The sequence below is a fragment of the Apus apus genome, chromosome 1 (assembly GCF_020740795.1).
Source record: "Apus apus isolate bApuApu2 chromosome 1, bApuApu2.pri.cur, whole genome shotgun sequence".
Classification (NCBI taxonomy): Eukaryota; Metazoa; Chordata; class Aves; order Apodiformes; family Apodidae; genus Apus; species Apus apus.
In genome coordinates this window covers 59,664,532-59,676,961 of record NC_067282.1, presented here as the reverse complement: position 1 = coordinate 59,676,961, position 12,430 = coordinate 59,664,532, and the positions used below count along the sequence as shown (strand labels likewise).

Here is a 12,430-nt window from a genome sequence, read left to right as displayed (position 1 = left end):
CCCCAACAAAACCAAACAAACACAAGAACTACTTCAATTGCAGTTGCTGCAACAGTTGCTTCTTGAATGTTCACTCTTGAAAGCTAGCTCCATCCTGCTGACCCAGGGTCCTTTCCAGACTCAGGAGTCAGAAGAGATCAAAACTGACGAAACAAAACAAGACCTCTACAGCTATGCTTTAAATCAGTAAGGACAGGACAAGATAGTCATCATGGCTGAAAGAGACTGCTACAACACTTACAGACAAAAAAACCCCACAGGCTTCAGGAACTATTTTTCAGGATAAAGTCACATCTGAGAGATCTCTGAATAACACTAAAGCTAAGTTTTGCATCAGTGATGAAAAGTGACAGATGAAAGTGACAATGAAATGACAGATCTAAAACTCTAGCATTCTGCAAAAAACATACTGTACATAGCAAATCTAGGAAGAAAATAAGAGGAAGCAACTGGAGGAGAAATTAAAAACACGGTTTTACCCTCACAACTTCACTTTGCAATCATACATCTATACGGTTGCCTATTAAAATAAGTCATGCCAATTATTTTAGCATGGCCCATTGGAACTGTGACAAGGGAAAAAGTGGTAAAGCCTCTCAGAGAGTCCCTTGGTAATTTTATCCTACCAGGCTTATCTCCAATCTCTGAAAGCAAGAAGGGACAGGAAAGAGGTTAAATAAACAGGAAGAAGTTTAAATAAAAATAATAATAATAAAAAAAAAGATGGTGTCACATGCCAAGGTCCTGGTGGATTAAAAAGCAATTTTAATTCTGGCATTTGTCATGAAAATGACATTTACAGAAGGCACTTTCACTGTATTAAGTTCAAAATAAAACTTTTGTGTAAGAGTGAAGCCTGTGTAAAGGAGAAGTGGAAGGCACATGAACAATGAAAAAAAAATCGTAAATACATTACCTTTGAAAAAACTGTCTTTAAGTATTAGTACATTTTGGTAGAATTGGGGATTTTTACTGTGTTTGTTTTTTTTCTAAGTATTGGGACATGCTTAGAGGTATTTTACTGTAGTTTTTTTGCTGGCTTTGGGGGGGTTTGATTTGGTTTTTGATTTTGTTGTTTTTAAAGAGATTTGCAGGAAATCCCTCACTATTTAAACCCAAAGCACCAATTCAAAGTATGTCAGCATCAGAGCCAAAACCCTACATTCTAGGAATTCAAACTGAGGAAGTCAGACGCACACTTACAGTTAATTCACAAGTCTTAGAGGGCTCTAAATAGCAAACTGAGGTGGCAAATTATGAGTTCCTGAGCACTAAGGACTGCTGTGAATGAAGTTCAGTAAATACAGTCAAGCTCAAACAAAAACCATTACAGTTTATAAAGCATCAACCAACTAACAAACTCTACCCAAAGCAAGAGAATTTGTGCAAAATACACTTTCTTTCAAAACTCACCATTTGATTTTATTTCTCGTACGTAGTTACTTGGAAACCACCCTGTTTTGCCATTTAGAGTTCCTTCCCACCAGCCTCCTTCTTCCACTCTTGTAACATGAATAATATCTCCTTTTGAAAAAGAAAGTTCATCTTCATTTGTCTGTTGAAAATTATATTTTGCTCTCACCACCAACTGATGATTGCTGTTATCTGTCATGTCCTAGGGAAAATACAAAGAACCAAAAAATTCATATTAGAGACTTTAACAATTATTCCACTAACAAAACAGATGTAAGCATAAAATAGACACAGCTTCTCTTCCACAAACAATACTCCCCACATGTCTCTACTCTAAGAATTTTTAAAGGATTATTTGACATTTTCAGTACTTCTTTCATTATCTATGGATTTGTATCAGCCCAGGGAGTATATTGCCTTATTACAGCCCCTTCAAATCAGAAGGGGGTAACAGAGCTAAAGTGAGAATAATTCTTACTCCTAGAAAAAGCAAATTCCACTTTCTAGATATAGTATAAATTGAAACCTCCTCTGGCAACTACTAAGAGACAATAGCTTTACATTAAAAGTTTTTTTCTAAAACTTTCTGGACTAGGAGAAAGGCAGAACTGAGATGTGATTAATTTAAGGCTGGATACAAATAAAGATGTTGCAGCTTAAAACTTTTTTTTTTCCTTTAACAGATCAGGTTGGAAGATTTCACACCTAAATGTGCAAGTCTCCATGGCCTGCCAATGGAGGACAGTGTGCTTCCACAAAACCTACAAAAACAATTATGCTATTTCCCCTGAATACATATTCAAAACATTTGCCTCAAGGTTAGAAAAGCTGCAAGTCTGCAGCATGTTGGACTTGCTGCTCTCCATATATATATATATGAATATATATATATATATATATATATAAAAACTTACTCTTTACCACAGATGTGAAGGAGATTATTGTTATATTGCAACAACTAAATGTCAACAACTACTTTTTAAAGTCTTTCAAATTAATGATGTTTAAATAACAATGTTCAAATTCAACATTTTGTTCTGGAATGTCAATTCTGAATACCTGAATTATTCAAGCATTTCCTGAAAGCTAGGACAAACTTTTATGCTAAAAAACATGCTTGGGTAGCTTTAAATAATCCAAATAATATCTCACTGGAACTGAGAGAACGGGAATTTAAATCATGTCTGTCTCTATCATGACTAAGGATCAATACCTGTATAACTAAAAAAGTAACTTAGCAAAAAAATTCCTGTCTAAGCAATCCTGGTGAGCTATCCAAGTAGCAGAATTTCACCTACATGTTGTCTATACAGTTGAGATGATTAAAAGATGTACTACATAATGTCACTGGAATCATATAACATGTCGGCTTAATTTATACCCATGGTAATGTTATTGTGTAACAATTCAATTTAACAGTCTAACTTCTAGTGGCTGAGAAACTGTAGGAAATTGAGGACAAACAGCACCTCAAAAACACGCAGAAGGTCCCAAGATACTGAGTCACAATGTTCAACAATTAGATTGACACATTTTCAAACAAGTGCCTCTCTCTCTCTGCCTGAGACTTCAGTTTGTATATCATATGCTTTCATCCACTGTGACTGTTCAACAAGAGAAAAAGTTTTTCCTTAGTAACAGCAAAAAGCCAGAAAAAAAGCGGCAAAATTGCATAGTGACTTTACTCTGCCAGGATGGCTCTCCAGTAGAGGAAAGTGAGTACAAATTTGGTGAGAACAGTCCCAAACTGATCATCTACAGTGGCAAAAACAAACAGTAAGTTTCTTAAGTTTGGCCACTAGCTCTCTCTCACTCTTTCGTGTACTTCTCTGCCTCTTTGCAACTTCCTGCAGAGCTGCTCAGATCACCAAAGTAATAGAAATACTTATACACTGAGTGGGTGGTGAACAGCAGAGTTGGAGCTGGAATTAGTGGCCTAGGGCAAGAACTTGCAGGGGATTCTGCTACCAGAGAAAACACTTAAAACCACACCTAAGAAAGCTTAAGCAAAGCACTGTGTTTAAAGCTTCACACAGCAATCACCCCAGAGTTCAAAAAAGCCTCCTTCAAGCATCAAAAACAGTTTATAGTAGGCATTCTGAACCCTCCTTACAAACATTTTAGTCATTAGAAGCACCGTTCATCAGTTAGTTTCGATACAATACTCCATCCTGATTTTGGCTGTACCATAAAACAACTGCCCACACCACTCAGTTATCCGAAGGCTACCTGAAGAAGGCACCTTGAAACAGAAGTATCTACCAATACTACCAATATTAAAAGTTCCACCTTTGCTGAGGCTTCAACATCCTTCAATCATCATCATTAAACTCACAGACATGGAGAAAATGCAATTTTTGCCTTTGAAAAAGCAAGTCCTTATACTGCAAATAAATAAATAAATCCAAGAATAGACTGCATATGCAAACAACATGGAGCATTGAGGAAAAAAATACTTAGAAATTCACAGAAAGCTGCATGTACTTTAGAACATCATAAGAAAAACTGCAAAAATAAAGCCTTCCAGGCTTGAAAGAGAAGAAATAGTTAATTTACTATGCTAATGTTTACTAATAAATCTTGTCAAAATAATAAAAAAAAATTACCATACTGCAGCATGTTCAATTTCTTCTAGAACTTACCAAACTCCGATACTGTCCCTGAAAGAGTTTTGAAGTTCTACTGTGTAAAGACTGGGATCCCAGAGAATCAAAAGATTTTATCCGATGAGATGAGGGACGTGCGCACACAGAGTCACTGCCCAGCCCTATGTCTGTAAAGGGGAGGAAAAAAAGTAAATACTAAAATTTGAGAAATCTGCATACAAGTATAATGGTTACTTCTGTAAAACTCACGTGCCTAAAGCAGATTCAATCTATCTGTAGTTGCTCAATAATTCAAGATTAAAAAAAATTATAGTAGGAAGTGATGTGAAATCTTGAGACACCAGCAGTTTCTTCCTCACACAGACAAGAACACAATTTGAGCCGTTTAGAAGAGAAGAGTTTGGGTTGCATTTCTCCATTCCTACTTGCTATCACCTATTTAAAGGTAATTAACCACCATCATTTTAGCTAGTGGCCAAGAGTTTCATAGAACTTCCTTGAAGCTAAGCCAGCCACATCTGTTTCTTAGCTCTTCCCCACCACGCCATCTCTTCAATTAAAACATTCCTTCCACTGTCTTTTTTCCTACATTCCTTTGTTTCATCCCTCTTTTGCCAACTAGGCTATTTCTTCTTTAGAAGGAGGAGGAGGGATAGGAGGAGTAGAAAGAAAGTTGCTTGCTTGGAAAAAACAACACCCCCTCAAACCTTTCCTCTTTCATTCACTTGTCTCCACTTGTAGAAGCACACCCATTTGCAAGAAGTCCATCTGAAGGGCAGTGTTAGGTGCTGTCATCAGGGTGTCACCGGCATCCCTGAGGTACTGAGGTGGTGGCAGGGCCCATCCCACCACCCCAGCCAGAAGCAGCGTAGCTGTGGCACCAGAACAGCCCCAGCCCTGGACACTGGGCACCTCCCTGAGCACGGCCTGTCAGCTGACCTGTGGGTGGGGTGTCCTCCTGTGGATTAGCAGGCCACAGCCAGGTAGGGGCTGGGCTGCACCCAAAAGTGGCTTCTTAGGGCTAGGGTCAGGGCTGGCTGCAGCCTCCCACAGCACTGCTGCAAGCCTCTCCCTGTGTTATGGTGGGACTGGGATTGCTCCCAGCTGCACCAACTCCCCCAGCCCTTGCAGCCAAATCCACAGGAGGGGAATTCTCCCAGGCCCTTACACAGGTGACATGGTACAGCAGACAAACATTGCTTCTTCACACAAGTATGGCAAATCACTCCTTTTCCTCCTGTTTTCCCACATACAAGGAAAGAATCTAGTGAGCATCTGAGTGTCAGTGAGTATATCTGAGTTTCAAGCAGCCCTGAAAGCCAGGCAGTATTTTCTGTCCCAAACTTAGATGCTTTCACTAGATTTCACAAGCCTCCCAACTGCTGTTTTTTACACATCTGTTACTTTCTTTACTAGTAGTTTGCTTTGCTTCCAGTCCTGACCTCCGTCTCAGAGGTACACACACATAACAAGTCTTCTATTAGACCATGATTATGCAAATCCAAGTTATTTTTCGTCCAAGGGAAACACATATAGGCTCACTTTCACAAGGAGACTGGTGAATAAGGTGTATCTGCTGTTCCACATCAAACCTGAAAGGACAACTCAATTCATCTTAACTGGAGAGGCTTTTCAACTTCAGCACAGCATGTAATGGCAGCCAAAATGCAGGAAGAGAGAAAGGGTTTGAGATTGAAGACAAGCACAGAAGTATTGACAAAGGATGCTTCAAGTCTGCAGTGACTGAAAATGTCATTCTCAGGTGCACCTTTTAAAATTAATCACTGCTATCCTTCAAAAATCTTTGGAAGAAAAACTACCTAAAATATATGTTCCCTAGTAAAATAGTGCAATATTAGAACTAGTCATATTAAGTTGCATATTTTGTATGGATAGTATCATCACACACTGAAGTCCTAAAGCACCTCATGCTTTGTGAACCTGCTTTCCTAAAAGCATTTAAAGGCCTTTGTATTAATGTAAACACCGGTAACTACAGTCCATTACAGAAAGGACATACAGCTTTGTTTTCACAGACTGCAGAGACAGAAATGGGACTAGATCATGGGCTTTGTTTGTAAATCATAACTTTATGGCTAATTCTAAGGCTTCCCAAAAAAATTATGAGTTGCTGTAACCATCACTAATGAATAGAACTTAAGGATTAAAAGTAACCTGAACCACCTCCATGTCCAGTTGGCTATCTTTCCTAACTGCAGTCAAGTACAAGAACAGACAAGCCACCAAATCCAGCATTATACCTCAACACGGTTCACCTAGGAAAACAGGGTCAGGTTGACTCCTGGCAGTGTGTTCCAGACTCTGGGCAACCCTAAAACAAGCCACCTAGGATTTGTTCAAGTGTGGCCCGACTCCCAGCATTCTCTGTTTAAACAACAACACAGCTAATACACCAATGCAAGAGCACCTTTTGAGGCTTGAATTAGAAACTCTGCATATTTGAGCTGTACACAAGGAAATTATTACAAACAAACCACATGCCAATCCCAAGTATATTTACCAATAATATCTGAATACTTTCAAATCAGTTTGAACTTTCAGTAGATTTAGAAAGCTTTCAGACCCTATGTATCCATTAAAGCTTCCATTAAAATATCACATATATATGTTCAATGCATTTCTCAATGGGATTATCAGAAAAATATTCAATTTGCTGTTAAAAATTCAAGAATCTTGAATGGTAACAATATGTACGTTTTTGGCAAATACTAATTTGGTATTTTCCTCAGAAGCTTCTCTCCTACCCATCCAAAGACTTTCAGGATTTCTAAAGGTCTTTCTTCTTTTCTACCACTATCTCAGTTTTGCTATATCAGTTCCTTTCCCCTTATTTGTCTACAAACAGAAACTGCTACCTTGATCCTAACCCTCCAGAAGTTAGGAATTCGATGATTTGCATATCCATAGCACTCTTTCATCAGTGTCCATCCTCATTACTCACATTCCTTCCACTGCAGAAAGGTCTATCTCAGAAGAACCTGTGTATACATGAAATCCTTTCAAACTCAGATGGAGATCTGAAAGCTATCTTCTAATATTAGAGCAGAGAGATAGTCTAAAATTCCTTTTACAGAGTCACCCAATGAAAGAACATTGTTTGGAAAAACAGTTGGTCATGAAGATTTATGCAGCTCTGCTTGCTCCTAGGAATGAGGCAGCACCACAGTTTGCATGTGGTTTTGATTTTTGGTTCCCACACCACCAGCACCCGTGCCCCCAGTGACAGGGATCAGTCTGGGTCCTTTCTGAGCCAGCTGCAATTGTGTCTTTTTGACGTGGATATTAATCTGTTGATGTCTGGACCAAACAGCTGCACTTTTTCTACTCTTTAGAGACAGCTATGGTCAGTGTACAGCAGTTTTAAAGATGTACTGAATGATCTACATTTGCACTTGCCATTAAGATGAACGGCAGTATCTTCAACTGGTGTATGTAGCTTCAAAGAAATCAATGGTATTAACTTGTTGTCCACGCATTAGAACTAAGAATTTGTCTGTAAAACTCACTCCTAAAGTGTTTTCTGATGCAAGAGAAAAAAAAAGGTCATAGAAAAAAAAAATATTCTGTGTTGCAACAGACCAGAGGAATATTATAAAAGTGATAAGATACTTACCATATTACGATTCAAAAAATAACACTGATTTTTTTATCCACCACTGACTTTTCTATCTGCTTCCTTTTCCTCCTCACATAAATACTGACACACATATTCCATTTTTAAATAATCCCTCTCTCTCACCAGGCTCTATACTGACCATTACTAGAACTTGCTGCTAACAGTGTAAAGCCCCAGCATGGAGCAGCAAGAAGGCAAAAAGGGCCACCAGAGTTAAGATTTCCTGATTGTCCTTAGGTCCAGCTGGTAACATTTAAAACATCCTCACCCCACAATGAAGCAGGGACACCCCTCACCTGTGTACTATTTCTACCAATCTCTTCTTCCCAAAGAGCTTGAGGTGGGTGGTTTGTGACTTCAAGCTGTTACCTAAATGAAACATGCATGGCTTAAGGGAGCAGAGGTATTCAGCTATCTTTTTGTCACTGTCAAGAAAGGATGGTGCCTGGGAATGAAAAGTGGGTAAGAAATGACAAAACCTTGACAAAATTGTTCAAATATGGGAATGACAGAGTGGAGCTGAAGTCGACTTTACTATTGCAAAAGGGTAGGGGGGGCAAGAAAGGAACCAACCAAAAAAACCCAGGCTCTTTTTCTAAGAATTCTTGCCAGCTAAAAAGCTCAGCCTTAGCTCCACTGCAAAGCTTCTTTCCGCAGAAGAGGAGACTAGAGAAACCAGAGTCCACCGCCGAAGTTTTAACAGCAACTACAACAAAAACTCTGAAACACTGCTCTTGTTCCTTTTATCATGTGTATTAAAAAGTCATAAAGATACACTGATGCAAGCTAAAGGCAACTGTAAGCAAACACAAAGACACAGCAGTCTACTTACCTGCAGTCACCTTATTTAAAGCCACAAGAGAGCTGAGAACTTTGCTGAAATTCTGTCCCTGATACAGGTCATTTGCATCAAAAGTCTGAAAACAAAAGAACATATAATAGTTGTAGAAACAAGCCTTTAAACTAAGCATTTCTATGCTATCATGCAAACCATGACTGCAGAAGCTACCGCCTGATCAAGGTAACAGTCTTTCAGTGGCTGTTACAGACCAGTACTGAGTTTTTTTCTCTTTAAGGAAAAAAACCACAACTCATTTTTAAGTAGAAAGAGAATACAGAAACAGCTACATTTGAGAAAAACTGAAGAACATAAGCTAAGAATATCAGGCTTCACTTAAATTACAGGAAAGTTGACTATAACACCATTATCAGAAGAGAGACACTTTCCTCAGACACCTTGACCAAAAAAGCTACTGGGTACCATTACTCTTGGTAGCAGCTCACAGACATGCTACCTCTTTATTCATTAAGTACTTTTATAATTATTACAAATACAAAACCATACATGTTCTTTATTCTACAAGACACAGAGGAAAGCAGCATTCCTGAAAAACAATGAATTTTACAAAGAGTGAAGTTGCCAGATAGGTTAGATGGAGAATGAGGTTTGGGAATAGATGAAAGCTGGAGGCTAATTTATTTTTATTTTTTAACTGTGTGAAAGAGATCCAAACCTGAAACTGTCTTGAAGAAAACACTCCAGTAACTTTCAAGTTCTGGGTAATGACATTAAACATCTGGATTTTCAGGGGAAAATAGGAGATTTAAAAAAAAGAGACCCATAATATTTGCCTGAGGTAATGGAAACCTCATTCCAAGTCTCACAAAAATAGCTCATGGAATGGATTCTGTATAGGTTGAAAGGAGTCACAGTATTCCCTTGCGCAAGGCTAGAAAGAGCATAATAAAAAACAGCTATTACTGTTGTTCCAGCTGATTTAAGAAACAGAAAGAGATTTCGTTTCCCACAGCGTAACACTTAATCTAAAAAGTCAACAAAAACATGTTCATTTTCCTGATAACAGACCCATCCCACATGCACAATCAGAAAATCTGTACCCCAGAAAGCAGCTTTCAGAGGCAGGAGAGGAAAAATCCACATTCACAGGGGAGAAGAGAGAAAGGGTAAAAAAAAGGCTTGTTGAACCCAAGAGAAGTTAAAACTGTCATGAAAAAAGCTACCTGAAGTAACCACAGAAGGGGCTGCCAGACCAGTTGTGACTAGTTATGTGATATACTGACAAAGTTAGAGCTGATTTAGGAAACATTTAATGACCGTAGTATTCAGTAAGAAAATAAATCTCCCAAAGCATTCACAATATTTGAAGTACTTGAACATTTTAACATGCACTTTCCCCTCTGCCCCCAGACTGAGGATCATCTCAGGTCCCAGTGAGCAGCAATTCTACCTGGGCTGTACAGATGCTGGCTTCTCTCAAGCTCAAGTAGTGTGTATACAGCTCAGGAAAGCAATGCCACAACACAGATGCAGAATAAAGCAGTCAAACACTAATACACTCCAAGCTCTTGACACTCACATAAAATAAGTCAAATAACTATTTCATCAAGTTTCACTGGGTTACAGATAAAGTAAAGCTTACTCTTATTTATTTGAAACTGTACAGAGTAAGGAGAAGGATCAGGGAATTGTCTTGATGTGAACTTTGTAGGGTTTTTCATGAAACATGGGGAAGTAAAGACTGTGTACACAAAAAAATATATTAAGCAAGTAAGAAATAATCCAATTTTACAAAAATAAGATATATTAAGTTTTAATAATAGCATAATTTATAATAAATAGAACTGAGAAAAGATACCAGTAAGGTGACATCAGAATACATAGAACCTGGCTTAAACACAAAACTAGATGGGGATCAGCCTAACACCACTGCTCAAATTGGGAGAAAAATCTAAGCTGAAACGGAACAAGAAAGCATCAGGAGTGTAAAATTTTAACTGTTAGCTGCATGCTTATTGTGGTAGTTTTAAACAAGCAAACTAGAAGTATGAACCAAATCATGAAATAATGGCCCTGAACCTAAAAAAAAAGATATACAAGAGACACAATTGCTTGTGTGGACACCAGAACTAGATCAGAAAAGGTACTACAAGGAGACAGAGGGAACTATTAAAAAAAAAAGAACATTTAAGAAAAAAAAACTATAAACAATACAACTAAAATTGTAAGCTATAAAGTATAGCTTGAACTTACAAAAACATCTTTAAAAATCCTAAATCCATTTTAAGCTCACCTTCATTCTGGATTCTGATAGAGCCAAAAGCACTCCAGTCAGGCTAACTGGAAAACCACAGGATGCAAGGAAGACTTGTTTCCTGCTATGCAGAGACTATAGGGGTACTAAGAACAATTTGATTGGATCATCTCAATATATATAGTGCCATAAAAAAGCCTGTATCCAGGACACACATCCAGTCTGCTGCTTCACAGGAAATAACACAATGGGAGGATACGAGAAACATTTGCTTCCTTGTGATTTTACATAAACCCATTCTGACAGGAAGCCACCCTCAGCACACTCATGGCCAGTAAGCTTATTAGTAGCATTTGATGAAGGGGAAGTGGTACGTGACACCCTCTAGAGAGATTTTCTCCTAACGCTAACAAATGTTTATTATTAAACTAACCTAGAGAGATAAAAAATGAGGGAAAAAAGCTTAGGCACTTCAAATTTTTGAGGCTAATTTGCTATGAACTCAACTACATAATTACAAAATTGTCACTTAAAAAAAACCAACAAAACAAACCACAAACCTTCACAAAAATAAAATACAACAAACATCCTTCTTCTCTCTTAGCAGAGGTTTGCTCATTTCACAATATATTTGAAAATTCTGATATGAGTAAAACAATCAAGATGCTCTAAGAGGAGCTTCCATTGGACTGCAAGAGAAAACAAGCTTGCTCCAGGTTTTCAAGAGCAGTCTGACTTGAACATAGATTATGATCTTCATTCTGGTTTTTACATACAGATCAGCTGTGAGAACCAGCTCTTAAAAATATCTTTAGGAGAAAAAGAGTCATTCACTAACTTCCCTACTCAGTGTCACTGGATGATGAACATCCCCCCCCCCCCACAACACCCCCAGTTCTACAACTGCAAGAATCAAGGCTAAATTTTGAGATCCAAGTATCAAAGTTATTTTTATATTGCACATTATTCCCATGTAACAAGGTCTGAAGGCTAAATTATCTTTTGTAATACTAGCATAACCCACTTACCCAATAAAGCCAGAAGCACTAAGTGAAAATTCAAACTTGCACATGCTTACAATAGCTCTTAAAAACCTTAAAGTGCCAATACTTAGAAAGACACTAGCTTGGAAGTCTGAGATTTGTCTCTTAAACATTATACAACAAGCATATATAGATGTTAAATGGGAAAAAGTATTTCCCATACATCCTTTCTTGCCAGGCAAAAACTCTAAAGACTCCACCCGTGCTGTAGTTTAACCTCTTGTTTATCCAAACCTTTTCTTCAACCAGGACAGTCAGACGGAACATTAGTCAGGACACAAGTATAAAACCATGATAAATCCCATCAGATGAAGCCCTAGCCAAGCTAAATCTTTTGAACAAACTATTTAAACGAAAGACCTTTGTTCTTCCATTTCATAGAATTGACCTCATGCAGTTACATCTTATCTAAGCATTAACATAAAGCACACTTATTAAATACAGACTGAGACTATATTAGGAGCTGGAAATCAATCAATTCAAGCTTAGCAGGCCTCTAATTACCTGTCTTTTCCTGTTCTTTAACATTTTTCTCACATTGTTCTGTTCTCTCCTGGATTTCTATGTTCAACACATCAATATCCCAGGTACATACTGTATCCTAGAAGGCCAGACCAAACTGCCTTAAATCACAAGGCATCTTATGTGATCTATAACACTACATATATACTCAACAGC

General features: G+C 38.0%; 1 protein-coding gene across 7 annotated transcripts in view; it reads right to left on the bottom strand.

Moving 5' to 3' along the window:
- ARHGEF7 (Rho guanine nucleotide exchange factor 7) overlaps positions 1 to 12,430 on the bottom strand; it is a 129,477-nt gene that overhangs the window by 69,014 nt on the left and 48,033 nt on the right. For all 7 annotated transcript variants that reach the window (XR_007888621.1, XM_051610645.1, XM_051610628.1 and 4 more), the window contains 3 exons: positions 8,489 to 8,573; positions 4,056 to 4,186; positions 1,414 to 1,615 (listed from right to left, as the gene is read on the bottom strand). Coding sequence is in view for 6 of the 7 variants with exons in the window: in XM_051610645.1 (XP_051466605.1) it covers positions 1,414 to 1,615; positions 4,056 to 4,186; positions 8,489 to 8,573 (418 nt within the window). In the remaining variant the exon portion in view is untranslated. The remainder of the gene's footprint in view (positions 1 to 1,413; positions 1,616 to 4,055; positions 4,187 to 8,488; positions 8,574 to 12,430) is intronic.